Below are 14799 nucleotides of genomic sequence, written 5' to 3'. Positions count from 1 at the left end.
TAAGAAGAGCAGTGAAGCCCTTCTGGAGTACATAGCTACGAGGGGCAGCTGCAGGAGCCCGGTTGTGTAGTAGACAGAGGAGGAGGCTCCGGGGAGACCTGATCGCTCTCTGCAGCCACCTGAAAGGAGACTGCAATGAGGCAGGGTCGGGCTCTTCTCCACAGTAACTACCCACAGGACAGGAGGAAATGGCCTCACGTTGTGCCAGGGAGGTTCAGCTTAGACATTAGGAAGAATTTCTACATGGAAAGAGCGGTGAAGCCTTGGAACAGGCTGCCCAGGGAGGTGGTGGGGTCAGCGTCCCTGGCAGTGCTCAAGAGCTGTGTGGATGAGGCACCTGGGGACACAGATTCGCAGGAATGGGGGTGATGGGTTTCTGGTTGGACTTGATCTTGAAGGTCTTTTCCAACCATAATGATTCTGTGATTACCAGGGGCTTGACATGCAGACGCTGTGCTCCAGTGGATGATTTAGAATAAGCTTTATTAGAACAAGTGGGCAGAGGGGAAAGTTACTCGGCAAGTTCAGATGTCAGTATGAGAATTAGCCGCTACACTGCAAAAAATGAGGGCTGAAAATCCAAAATTTGAATCCCAAATCCAAAGACCAAGTCCTGAAGCCTGTATATGCACATTCACTAACACACAAGGGAGAGGGCTGTCAACTTTGAGACCTCTCCCAGACCCAAGAGGAGAGTTTCGACTGCAGGGCCCACTGCCCCAGAGGAGAACTTGGTTCAGAAAACCAGAAGCTCCCATGGGCGTGTTTTACACCCAAGTCAGATGGGATGTTGTCAATACGTTTCTCTTTGCTGGAAGTTTTGCTGAAATGCATTTCGGTGTGTTTTTCTGCTAGGAGTTTTTCAGCAGAGAGCAGGTGTCTGTGTTGATGTTTCCGTGTACCACTAGCAGCTGGATAACAGCATGCGCTGTGTCTCTGTGACCTTGCAGCTTCCCTGAGAAGCTTCCCTTCCGCTGTCTCAAGGCTCCTTTATGCAGACACTGGTTCCTTCCTTTGCCCCTATCTAGCACGAGATAGGGAGGAGTGTGTCTACCACAGCTGTTTTGAGGAGATTTTCAGGAGATTTGAGGAGACCTTCCTGAATGTTCATTTTCATATGACTGCAATACAGAGTTAACCCTCTGAAACTGATTTCTGCTTCCTTTGGCGAAATTGTCCCATTTGGATGGGTTCAGGCCATGCTTGTGTTTGACTTAACCCCTGTTGAGCTGCATTTGACATTAGGAATATAAGATAACCACCAGTAGCTGAAAATCATCATTATATTTTTAGTTTGTTTGAAATGATATGACCCAAGAATAAGAAAATCACTTTTTTCCAGCTACTGACAGGTACAGCCCAGGAGATTGGCTCCCTTCACTGGCAAGGCATATTGCTGTCTTATGGTGGGCTTGCTGTCTACCAGGATTTTTGGAGCCTTTTCCACAGAGCTATTCACAAGCTGCTCCATCCCCACCAGAGATGCAGTCCAGGAGTCATGGCCAGGAAATGTGCAGGAAGCGACACTTAACCCGTGTTGAACATCATGAGGAATGGGCTGACTGAAACTTCCAGCCCTGCTCATTCCTCCCTGGATGACAAGCCTGCCCTCAGCTCCATCCCTGACACCCTGATCCCCAGTTTGGTGTCATGTGCAGATTCTGAGTGAGCTCTGCAGTGTCTGGGTCACTGATACAGAGGTTAACAGGGCAGGTCCCAGGATAGACCTGTGTGGAGTTCCACTTGTCATCAGCCTCATCAGCCAGATCATCATGCGCCCAGAAAGGCATTCTGAGGGAACCCACTCCTGATTTTTCCCAGGGACCAAAATGAGTCTGGCTTGCCTGTAGTTCCCCAGTTTGATCTTTTGGGCTTTACTAAATATAGGAGCCATACTTAGTGTTGCCTGGAATCTTCCCCCATCTTCCTCACCTTTCAGAGATGGTATCAGCCTTGCAAGGGCATCAGCCAGCTCTCTTACTGCCCCTGCATGCATCCTATATGATCCCATAGACTTGTATAGTTCAAGTCTTCTCATGTACTCCATGACTTGGAGCTGCTGGGTAGCTGCTGCTACGACTGAGTATCCAGACTTGTGTTCAAAATGTCAAGTTGCTTTTGTGGCTTATGCAACAGATATTTCCTGTGAAACATTTGTGATCATTTTCCTTCAAATATTCCTCTGAGTTTTTAGCCCACATATTTCTGTTTTTCTAATACATAGTCAGTTTATGTTTTTCAGACAGTACATGTGCTGCAGGTCATCCTGGAAGGCTCAGTGTGTAAATAATGAACTCTGATGTGAAATAGAAGTAAAAATGTAAAGGATTTCCGTAGCACATGCTGTCTTTTCTGAGGTGAAACAGTGCTTTTCCCAGCTGTTGAAGAGAACTGAAAATAGCTGTTCTGAAGAATTTCAGCATCCTTCCAAATATTTGCTGTCATTTTTAGATCCCTTTTTTTTTCCCCCTTTTTTTTTCTCGCTGCATTAAGATTTATGCAAGTGGGTTTTTTGTTTTTTTGGTTTTTTTTTTTGCTTGACATTTTTAATCAACCATGGAAAAAAGCTTCAATTCTTAGATTTTTGCCCCTATATTGAAATGGAGATGTCAGCCCCGCCCAACACATTTTTCCCAGTCTGGCCACAGACTACAGCAGGCAGAGATCAGGACTTAAGTCACCAACAGAATGAAAATATACAGTAGACAAAATATTGCCCCAGTGAGGGGAGAGAATTCAGCTTAACTGGTAAATAGTATTTCTGTTTTACTCCAGAATGAGGTGGATAGCGGATCACTGATAGTAACTGTGCTATAGCTCTGGGTAAAAAGTGCTTTCAGTGGCATTTGATAGGAGTGTAAGGAATAACGTAGCATGCCGCATCTACGCGAACTGGAACTGCCTTCCATATGATACCCTGACGAGTTGAAGCTGCTTCATTTAAAAAATTCCTTTAAAGCTGCAAATTTTGGACCATGGTTCTCAGACAACATTAAGCGATAAATTCTGTGTAGGAAATAGGGTTCTGATTAGTGTCTTCTTGGCTCCACATACTGGAATGAGTACTTAAAAGACTTGTCTACTTCATGGACAAAGTCACTCATCTTCAAGGTCAAAACAGGTCTTGAAAGAAATAGTTGTTTTTGTTTGTTTTGTTCTTTTTTTTTTTTTTTGGACATAGTGTTTGTGTGGACATAAAAAAAGGAAAAAAATGCATTAATTCACTTTTTCTTTGCATGGCCTCACAGTCTTTCTCACTCCTTCTATTTAAGGAGTGTATGGAGGCTGCCAATTACTGCTGCTGTTTGGCAGCATCAAAAAATCAAGATTACTCATTGTGTCTTGCTTGAGCAATATCTCCTTACTTTCTTGGCATATGACTAAGTGTTGCTTGGCTTAAGCTTTTGTACTGGAGTACAATTTGAGACAATATTCAAAGGTTTAGAGCTATTTCAAATTTGAAACTTGGGACAATTCTTTAAGAATTCTGTTGTAGGCAGAATGAGAGTGAGATGATTGAAATGTTCTTAGATGTTCTGTATACACCTACAACAGTGCCAAGGCAGAGATGATAGGCTAGGTCCTACAATGGAATTCTTGCAAGAAGTAATTATCATTTTATCCTCAACTATGAGTTTCCCAGCTAGAGATCTGGAAATTTTCCCCCACCTTTATCCCTTTGATGAGACAAAATATTACTTTTTTTTTTTCCACTACAAGAACGTAACTGCTCTGTTCATTTCACAATGAAGCACCAAGCTTGACATGTAAATTAGTTTCAGTTGAGAGTGATGCTGAATGCATAACAAATGACTTGCAAAGTCTGACCACCTGCATGTAGATTAACACACGCTCTTGAAAAATTATTTTTCAGATTCTTTTAACAAAAAGGAACTTGGAAAGCAACCTCAATCACCTTTGATCAGCCAAAAAGCTTTTTAATGCAATTTTTACCCATTCCCTGAAAATAGTGAGGCAAGAAGTTCTGAAAAATTCAAGATACTTCTACTTTCTGTTAAGTATCTTTAAGAAACAAATGATAAGAAATAAACTTTTGAGTAGCACATATCCACCTACCTGTCTCCACTCCAAGTTCCTTATGAAGTATGTGAGTGTTTACATAGAAATGAAAGGGCTGTTAGGCATGAAAAACATATATAGTTGAATAATATGATAATCATATCATTAATTTTCAGTCTGGGAAATGATCAGATACAAGTTAATCATTTTAAAAAATTAGCACAGTATGCATAGTACAGTAACTGCACAAATTCTGGATTATATATATCCAATCTCATAACAAACTTATCTTTTTATAGTATTTTATACCAAACTTTGTGGTAGAAATGACAGTGCTAGTCATTTTTACAGACAAATCTAATGTAGTTAAAAGTAGCTGCTAACACAGCTTTGGAAAGAAGTTTTTCTTCTGGCTTTTCTAATCTCACTTATTCCTAAAATGTTTAGAATGTCCTGTTTGGATCTTTCACTAAGTTTACATAGTTTAAACTTAAGATTTATGTTACAGACTGCTTTGGTATGAGCAAGGTCAGCAGTCTAGTATCAAAATCATTTTGAGGGCTAAGAAGAGAGTAAATAGGAGATGGTTTGACAGCTGATCTCTAAAGCTATTTTAAATGCCTTGTGCTTTGATCAACTTTAGTGAAAACCTGATTGATTAAGCTGTGCTCCTAATGGCAGAGGAGCTTTAGAGGTGACATAAAAGTTCCATATTGTCCCCGACGCTACTCTGCTCTTTGGGTCAAGTTCCTCCATATTACTGTAATAAACTAGTAACAGCTTTCACTAGAAATCTTGTTGGGTATGTTAGACTTTGTACTCCTGGATCATGTTTAGCTCTGGACGGTACTGATTTTTATATGAATTGCTACTTTTCTGTGGCCATCTTAATCAAAAAAGTTTCAATACTGATGTGCTTAGAAGCTATATTTATTTATAATTTATTCATATTTTAGTATTCATATAAGTGCTGTTTTTATGAAGCCTTTTGTAAACACATCCTGACTCTTGCAATTTGTTTTTTTCTGAAATACTGCAGGTATGTGGGTAAAGATTATTCTTCTGCACAGGAACGAATGGAAGATGAGATGAAAGAATATTATAGTCGGAATCCTTCAATGTCACTAGTTGGGTCTGTAAGTGTTGGGCAACTTGCTGCAGTACATGTTGAGGAAGATGCCTGGTTGCGTGCTCAGATAACTTCTGTGGAAGACAACAGAATAAAGGCAAGTAGCTTTTTGTTCTGGAGCTTGGAAAAAAAAAAAAACTTGAAAGTGTCCCTGCTGGTTTCCTTTAACACCTATGCTATTTGTAGCAAAATTATTAGAAGTATTCATCCAAACAAAAGCTGTAAAAATAAAGGCAACTCTAGAATGACACTGAAATGCTACTTGAGTTTTCAACATTTTCAAAACTTTAAAATTCAACATTGCCATTTTATTTTTTTTTTCCCATGTAACTTCAGCCAGTGCATGCTGAGTGTTCTTAACACTCTTTCTGTGAAGAATTTACTTTTTGTGGAACAGTTCGGGAGGATGGTTTTAGGGATCTTGAGAAGAAAGCTTTCCTTACACTCTGAAAATCAAAGCAGTGAAACAGAAATAATGCTAATAGCAATATATAATACTAAATTACTGAAAAGTGGCTTGTCTACTCAGTTGAATGCATGGAGAATGTGTTAGCTGAATATCTCTAGACTCAAGGACATGTTCTTAAAGATACTAATAAACTTGTTTTTAATTAACTTTTCCATTTTCAGGTGTGCTATGTTGATTATGGCTTCAGTGAGGTTGTTGAAAAGAAATATGTGTACAAACTAGGCAAACAGTTCTACTCTCTTCCATTTCAGGCTGCAAAATGTAAACTGGCAGGTAAGAAAAAACAACATTGTTGACTATACAGACTTATGGTGTGAAGCATCTCAGCCTCGGATTATTGTTTATAATAACATAGTTTAGTCTAAGCAGATATGAGGAAGGAAGGAAAAAGAAGAAAAGGAGCAAGGACGGAGGTGACAGTTTTTTAAGAAAAAAGAAATTGATGTCAGAATGCCTGGTATCTGTCTGAAGGAACTTAAATTGTTTCTGCCCTTAGCTTATGTGGAATGAGCTTGGATGATTTTTCCCTTTAATGTATTTTTGCCTAAAGGAATTTTGAGGAAATATTCAGGGATGTGTGAAACAATTTACTAGCACAGCTCCTTGTTCTAGAAATAAGGCATCTCTGTTCATTTGGCACAGTAATACACCTGCATGTGGTCCCTTTTAACCAATTTTAGACAACCCTTCCCGTCTCAGTACTTGCAGACATCCTAGACTGTGCAGGAAATTTACCTTCCCCAAACTGGGCCAAACTGGCCATTTCTAACATTGACATATTATATTTCACATATAGAGAGGTATAGTGTTTTTGCTGTTTTTTTTTTTTTTTCCACTTTTGCACTCTTTTTCCGTTAGACATTTGCCTTGATTCTTTATGAAAAAGATGCTGCTTCATTATGTTTTTTGAGATGGCTTTCTATCTTAAAGAAGGAAAAATCAGGCAGGGTACAAGTAGGGTTGTAATATGAATTTCCATCTATATCCTGATTCTTGTAAGACTACTGTTGCAAACACAAACCTGATTATTGCGTTTTCCTGCAAATTAAGTGATATGTGAAAAGTATGGCTTGTTTTACAGGGCTGGAATTCTTCTGTGATGATCCTGTCTTAGTAAAGACTGTGGAAGCACAAACTTGCAGCAAGATATTTGCTGTGGAAATATTGGAAAAGAGTGATATTCCTCCTCTTGTTCTCTATGACACTTCTGGAGAAGATGATGTCAATATCAATGCTACCTGCCGGAAGGCTCTGTATGACAAGTCTCTTGAACTGCGCCCACAGGTACCATCTTCCTGCATCTTGCTTAATTCATTAAAAAATTACTGACCACTCAAGTATAGGATGCATAAGAAACAATATGCAGAAATTGGGTGAGTTTTTATGTATGTGCTTTTCCCTTTCTCGTCAAAAAATTTGCCGTTACAGGTAGATGCAGTATATACAAACGTCAGAGTAACCAGTGTTTCTTCTGATGGAAGCCTGTATTGCCAGGTACCATCTAAAGGCATGTCCAGGCTCTCTGAAATATTGCAGAAGATAGAAGACTGCTTCCATTACAAGGTAGATATGTGATGAGGGGAGTGGTGGAGTAATGTGATATTTCTTTAGGTTATCTGTGCTTTTCTTTTTCACATAGGTTCAAATTACTGAGGTAGTTACAGACTGTTATCAAAATGGCTCCAAATTCTTTACTTAGTCTTCGGGAAAGAACCTTCAGAGGGAAAGTTTCTTTTCATTCTCTTATTCAGATAACCACACAAAAACAAAGAATATTGAAAATGTTCTTATTTCCTGGGCGTAGTGCTTGTGAGGTGACTGTTGCTATCAAAGATAAAACTTGATATTCATAATCTTTCAGCATTGATATGTGTATGGGCATGGATTTTTTTAAAAAATTTTTTGCCTAGTAAATTTCATTTAAGTTGTCTTTGGTCTTACTTGTACCTTATTGTGTATTTAGGGTCATCATGGTTTCCATGAGGCCTTCCTTTGAGACAGTAGTGAATTTGGGTCATTAGATATATTGTTGAATGATGTGTTTTTGAAAATAAAATAGGAAGTTCACCAGATGTCTATCACAACTGCTTGTGTTTTTTAAAATATCAGTGATAGTCAGTGGATTTTATATCCTGAAGTTATAAAAGTGAGAGTGTTTTTTGTTTTTATTTTATCCTGCTAATTTACATTTGCTTCAGTGTGTCTGTAAGAAATGTTTCCAGGAATTTAAGCTTTACTGATGTATGATACAAGATGCTTCTAAGGCTAGAAAGAAGCGTTATGTTTGAAACTGAGCTATTGCTTCTCAGAATTGTGTGTTCTGTGTGTGGCTTTTGTAATAATTAGTTCTGTGCCAGATAGTAATGGCTCTATGCATTGTAACTTCTGTTTTATATTTGCAGGCATCTGACTTTAATGTATCATTACCTTTCTGTGGTAAAATCTGCTTGTTTCCTTATAAAGGAAAATGGGCACGAGTAGAGGTAAGAAGAATTCAAACAACAACAACAGTTTCACTGTGTAGAATCAGTTCTTCCTTTCTGATTAGCTAAATCTGGATCCTGATTTTCCCTGAAGCTTGTTATACTGCATGTGTCTCTGTGTTTGCTAACTTAGATAAGATTTGTTCTGAAATGTAGAGTGATTGTGTGAAAGAAGTGTTTGTAGAAATTTGCACAGCACTGGTTCATTAATGTGCTTCCCTTTTCTTTTCTTGCCTTAATTTTTAACCTTACAACAACTCTATTTCTTTCTCATTTCAGATAACACTTGTTCACAGTAGCAGGGCGCTTGACGTGCAGTTCTTGGATACAGGAACAGTCGCATCTGTAAAAGTGTCAGAGCTCAGAGAGATCCCATCACAATTCTTGAGAGAAGTCATTGCAATACCTCCTCAGGTATAAAGACGTGCTAAAGCTAACTTATGCTAGATTTTTTAACAGTGTGTGTCGTGCTGCTGCTTAAGTAGTGAAATTATTCTTGTTCAATTGATAGTTTAGTTTTGTATATTGAGAGAATGTTGCAGTAGTGTGTGAGTAATGACAGTGGTTATGCATTTTCTTCTGTCTCTGTAACACATTATTGGACTTGTCTGCATTAATAATGTTTCTGTAAATGGTAAGTTGAATAGTGCAATGACTATTAGGGTTGTACATTATTAAATTTTACCCTTTATACTTAATTCTGTTTTTAGGCTATAAAATGTTGCCTGGCAGATCTGCCTCTCAACACTGGCATGTGGACTCCAGATGCTGTACTGTGGCTGAGAGATACTGTATTGAATTGCCCAGATTTTAGCATGAAGGTAAGCAACCAAATGATTCTGTCACTTGAAATCCACTCACCTGTGGAAAAGGCTCTGGAAACTTAACCATTCATCAATGCTTTTTCTTACAAACATGACATATAAAATAAATATATAATGTTATATAAATTTATTTATAAAAAGTGTGTAACCAGCAGTGTGAATGCAGTGTGCCCTTTCTTGTGACATTTGATATAAAACATGCTTGCCGTTTGGTTGTCAGGAAGTACTTTTTCTTCTCAAGAATTTGGGAAGTGACTTCCCTTCACATTTTTTCCTGTGCCAATCCAAATAGAAAGTAGAATTATTTTACCAACAGATGAGGAAAAACCGGGTTGGTCCTGTTTTCCCCATTAAAAGGATATAAATTTGGGAAACTCCTGGTTTCTTTTTATGCCTCTTAAGTAAGGATGACTTTCTCTTTCTGGTCTTGGAAAGCGACTTTATTTTTGTTTGCATTTTTTTCTAGTCTACTATGACTTAGCATATATTATTCTATACTTTTAGTTTCAACAGAATAGAAACTTTAATAATACCGCTTGCAATGTGTCACACCTAGTTCAATTAACTGAAAGCACTTTTCTAAATTAAATCTTTTTTCCTAGATTATGACTCAACAAGGCTGACTTCCTCTTAAAAAAAAAATCTAATGGCAAATACCGTCAGAGCATTAAGGGGTACACTTTGATATGTTTGGTAGCTTTTGACTTGCCGTAGCATAAGAAATAATGTACAAAGTGCTTTTCTGGTTTGAGACATGACTTTTACAAAAGGCTTTTCTGAACATCCTCCTAGTTTGAATTTGGTACTGTCTGATTTGCTTAAATAATAGAAGAAAGCTGTCTGCTTTAACTGTGGAAAGTTTTTATTCTTCTCTCCTATCTAATACCTAGAAGTAATAGTGTCTTCTGTGGGTTAGTTTAGAAAGCTGTAAACAAACATACTTTGTGGGGAAAAAAAAAATCTCAGTGCCTTTTTATCAATAATGCTATCAACAATCCAGCATAAATAAAAACAAATGAGAAAATATTTTTATTTCATTGCTTGAAAATTATGCTTATTGCAAACCTTTTTTTCCCCCAGCATTAATGTAATAGACTTCGTCTGTCATAATAAGAGAATTCCGAACCATTGGAGATTAATTTTTAATAGCATTTTTCAATTGTTCAAAACAATTGAAATCTCAATTCAAGCTTTGTATTTGCTCCTTGCTAGGGGAGCAAATTGCTTTTTTCAGCTGCTATGCTACTTACTATCCAACAACAGTTAACATGCTCTGGGTAACTCAGTGGGCCTTGTGCAATGAACTGTTGCTGTGTTTCTACGAAAGGCCTTAATCTTCTGCGCAAAATCAGATTTGCATTTAATATTCATCAGCTAGAAGTTAAACAGCTTTTTCTTTTTGAAGGTGGCTAAACTGGATGGCTCTAAGGGAACTGCGCACGTTTACTTGTTTACTCCAGAGAACTTCCCAGATGTGGACCGCAGCATCAACCGCCAGATCGTAAATGCAGACTTGTGGAAACACCAGAAGGATGTTTTCCTGAGCGCTGCCGCCGGCGGAACTAGCCCCACAAAGGTGGCAAGTGAAGCCGTTTCTGCTCTGGGATTCACCGGCCCAGGTGCCGAGAAGAGCGTCGCCGATGCGGCCAAGCCCGCCGTGGAGCGCGGCGGTGCGGTGCCTTCCCTGGAAATGCCTCCCCCTCTGCCGCTGTGCAAGCTCGGCAAGCCCATGGATGTCTACATCTCGCTCGCCTGCCATCCAGGGCACTTTGTGGTGCAGCCTTGGCAAGAGCTGCATAATCTGGAAGTCCTCATGGAAGAAATGATGCTCTACTACAGCATGGCAGAGGAGAGGCCTGTGAACATTGAAAAGCACAAGCTGTATGCAGCTCAGGTGGAAAACAAGTGAGTAGATATTTGCCGAAATCAAATTCTTTGAAGGCAAGCTTTTACCTACAGCAGTACTTAAAACCTAGTAAATCACCATCCTTAGTTCTTTTGGAGTTAGTGACAGGAATACATGTTTCTCATTAAAACTCAGGGTTTCCAAACAGTTTCTTTAGAAAATGCTTTATGTCTGTGTTGTTGACAGTGATGGATGTGATGACAAACATCCTGATGATGTTTGAGAGATTAAGAGGGTAAATGAGGTTGCAGTTTCTTCATGCTTTCAAATCACAGTTAGAAGAGTTGATGTCTATTGAGATTGCACCAGACTTGGTTAAAACATGCCTGTAAGGGTGGTGATATCATTATTGTTATTATTGTTACTATTTTGCTGTAGGTATCTTATTCTTGTGCTTTGGCTGTGTGTGAATACTAATTCAAATCTTCTACTCTTCCCCCTTTTTAGGTGGTACCGGGTGATAATAAAAGGAATTCTTACAAATGGATTACTGTCAGTTTATGAGCTGGACTATGGTAAACACGAGCTTGTCAGCATGAAGAAAGTACAGCCACTCCTGAACACATTTAGAAAACTACCCTTTCAAGCTATAATTGCTCAGCTTGCAGGTAGGTAGTAAGGGTTTGTTATTTTGTTGACTAAAGTCATAGGCAGTAGGGCTACCAAATGAGTAGAGATGTTAAGGTGACAAAGGGAGGTGGCATAGTTATTTTTTGCTAAAATAAGCATATATTCACTTAGAGAAATCTGTATAAGGCTGCACACTTATGCCAACAAATTAGCTCTACTTTTATTCTTTATATGGGTGGTGGTGGTTCTGTTCTGTTAGTCCTACTTTAATGCAATGGCTACAATTCTTCTTGAAGTTTGCTTGAAGTTGTATATCAACTGTTTTACAGTGTCACTATTGTATATCATTTTATTTGAGATATTTAATTTGCAGAGACACGGGGAAAATTAAAACTGAATAGCTTTCAGATCTTTAAACATAGTATATAAAGTATAACATTTATGATATCTCTGCATTCTTAATATCCTAATCTGCCTAAACACCATAGGGGCTGACTTCTGGAGAAGTTTTTTCTTGCTTATTTTGCACGTATTGTAGCTTAATATCTTCTAGTTTTTAAATGGAATCCAGAGTTGCCAGAAGGGGCAGTCTGGGGGAATAGTCTAGGGGAGGCAGGGCGGCTTTCATCCAATTCAGGCAAAATATTTGGACTGAGAAAAGTGGGCATAGAGAGTGTGCATACATCAGATAAAATAAATAAAAACAGCTAAAGTTGGCTTCTGCTTGCTGTCTTTCTTTCTTATCCAAAATTTTCTGTCCTTTTTCTGCATTGCTTTCAAAAATGTTTTCATGTTCAGCTGCTGCTTTTCACCTTTTTTTGTGGGAGGAGGGTTGAGTGCTGATGTAGACTTCAGTTACCAGATGTGCTTGTATGAAGTGACAGGGCATAAAGTTGGTGCTCTGACTGTAGGTTGCTTTCTCTGGATCTGCTTTCCTGAATAGCCTCTGTGTGACCCCTTTTAAATTAGTCAAACTGGCTGTGCTCCGACTAGGTCGGAGTCCTGGGAGGGCAATGCTGAAGTGAAGCTGATTTCTAGCTGTGTCTGTCTGCTGGGAGGATCCAGCTGAGCAAGCCAATAAGTCATCCGCTCTTCCTGCTTTGGAGAATCCAGTGCAGTTAGTCAAGCTGGCCTCTCAGCTGTGCCACACTGCCAAAGCAGTCCAAAAACGCCAAGACAACCAGCAACTATTTGCTTGCTGTTCTTCCACTTTTGCTGCCTTTTTTCATGCCTGTCTCTTCTCATGCTCTAGTATACTTCCTTGTACATTCTCTTTTGCTTCCCCACAAAAGCCTCTCCTAGTTTTAACTACCTCTTTTTCGACTGCTGACTTCACATTCCTTCTGTAACCTGCAGGAGACGAGTATCTATATTGTCTTGTCCTGTCAGTAGCAAGCTGCTGCTAGCAATGACAGTGCCATCACTTTGCTGCTTTGCTTCTTCTGTCTTAACTTGCCGCTTGGATATTCATCTGCAAGGCTGAAGCCTCCTTGTCTAGATGCTGCACACCAACAGTGGGCAGGGAAGGCCAAGGCTGCAGTGGTCACTCCTTACTTTGCTCATGACAGCCACACTCAAAAACCTGCCTGGATTCTCAGGTCGCATCTTGGAGCAAACCTGCCTTGTGGGGTGCTGGTGTCAAAGGAAAACGAGATTTGGGAGACATTTCTCTTCAGTTCTGCTCTCTGCAGGTGTAGCTTGGGCAAATATTTTAGCAACTAGTATTATTGTTTTGAAATGAGGAAAACTTAATCTAAAACAAGTCTCAATATAAATCATTTCAGCAACATCAGGCAGAATCAGATCTTTTCTGGTATCTGGTTTGTCTGGGTAACGTGGCTTGATTGTACATGATAACTACCACAATTTGAAATGAACATTGCCCTTCACTTCTGTAAATTTGCCTGAATCTTAGGACTTCAAGGAAATATGAATGGCCTATTCTCTGTAATTAACCTTGTTTGCATGGGAGATGAGTGACCTTGCATCTTTTCTAGAGTTAAGCTGCTTTCAGTAGCGCTTCCTTGAAATACCTCTTTGTCAAGCACTTAAACTTGCCCCTGCTCTTTATAAACTAGATGATTCAGATTAGTCTAGTCTAAAAATGACCTTTTGTTTTGCATTATATTTGTCCTAGGAGTGAAAAACCAGCAGTGGTCGGAAGAGGCATCAGTAGTGTTTCGGAATCGTGTAGAGAAGAAACCCTTGGTGGCACTGATACAGGCAGTTAATGAAAGCACTAACTCTTGGGATCGAAAAATAGTGACATATTTAGTGGACACATCTCTTCCAGATACTGATGTATGGATTCATGACTTTGTGTCTCAAGATCTTGTGGAGTTTTCAAAGGTTAATTAATCATAACTTCTGAAATGTAGCAGCTCAGATTATTTAGCAATAAAAGAAGTAACAAGCTTTTGAAAAGAAATTTAACAGTTCTTACATGACCTTGAAGATACGAAGGTGATAATTTTGAAAAATCTACCTGTGTTCTGTGAAGCATTTTATTTAACAAGTTTGGGTTCTATTGACTTCAGGTTGACTTTCTGAAAACTTGCACTTTGTTTACCACTGTAATACTAGAATATTTGGGTGAAAATATTAAAAAAAAAAAAGTTATTTATCAGTAAAACACTGACTTCTTTTCTTGTGATCTTTTCCTGATTTGGGGGCTTCTTAACTAAAAGCTCAGAGACATTTATTTGATATTCCTCCCTTTTTTAAAATTTGTATCTCTGGTACATTTGAAACAAGCAGTTGTCACTATTTCTGAATTTAGTGTCTGAGGTGCACATAATTGGTGGGTGGAATTTTCCCACCTCTTAACTTGCTGTGTTGAATAGCTGAAAATGCCCAGTATGGGGAGGACAGGGAGTTCTGAGACTGCATTTGTGTGGTTGAACTTTCCCAGGAGGATATCTGCCTTTTTATGCTTGCAGATCTGTTTGTTACTTGTTAGAAATGATAGCGCTAATTCTTTCTTCTACCATTCCCACTACTCCCTGGTTGCTGGAGTCACTTTTTTTTAATAGCACATTCCTGGTATGCATCTAAAAAACTCTCAAAAACCATTGCTTCCTTGGAATGGCTTACAAGCACATGGATCAGTGCTTACTAGACCCCTAAACACTATTTTTGGCCCTGTTTAGATTTTAAGTGCCTTGGGAATATTCAGAGGAGCTCTAGACTTCATTGTATTAAATATCCTGTAGCCTAGTTGTGAGTTTGCTTTTCACAGAATCATTATGGTTGGAAAAGATCTTCAACATTGAGTCCAACCAGAAACCCATCACCCCCATTCCTGCCAATCCATGTCCCTAAGTGCCTCATCCACACAGCTCTTGAGCACTGCCAGGGATGGTGACCCCAGCACCTCCCTGGGCAGCCTGTTCCAAGGC

General features: G+C 39.1%; 1 protein-coding gene across 1 annotated transcript in view; it reads left to right on the top strand.

The window, feature by feature from the left end:
• TDRD7 (tudor domain containing 7) overlaps positions 1-13972 on the top strand; it is a 44251-nt gene extending 30279 nt beyond the window's left edge. Inside the window, exons 8-17 of the mRNA XM_088527905.1 lie at positions 5060-5246; positions 5780-5891; positions 6700-6902; positions 7047-7181; positions 8021-8101; positions 8381-8515; positions 8812-8922; positions 10331-10830; positions 11279-11439; positions 13539-13972. Coding sequence (XP_088384031.1) covers positions 5060-5246; positions 5780-5891; positions 6700-6902; positions 7047-7181; positions 8021-8101; positions 8381-8515; positions 8812-8922; positions 10331-10830; positions 11279-11439; positions 13539-13759 — 1846 coding nt within the window. The 3' untranslated portion in view covers positions 13760-13972. The remainder of the gene's footprint in view (positions 1-5059; positions 5247-5779; positions 5892-6699; positions 6903-7046; positions 7182-8020; positions 8102-8380; positions 8516-8811; positions 8923-10330; positions 10831-11278; positions 11440-13538) is intronic.
• The last annotated feature ends 827 nt before the right edge of the window (positions 13973-14799 follow it).

Source organism: Tinamus guttatus, unplaced genomic scaffold, assembly GCF_059628265.1.
Source record: "Tinamus guttatus ecotype Peru unplaced genomic scaffold, ASM5962826v1 Tinamus_guttatus_pri_ptg000295l, whole genome shotgun sequence".
NCBI classification, from domain to species: domain Eukaryota; kingdom Metazoa; phylum Chordata; class Aves; order Tinamiformes; family Tinamidae; genus Tinamus; species Tinamus guttatus.
Note: the sequence above shows the minus strand (reverse complement) of the source record. Positions and strands in the feature narration are given on the sequence as shown.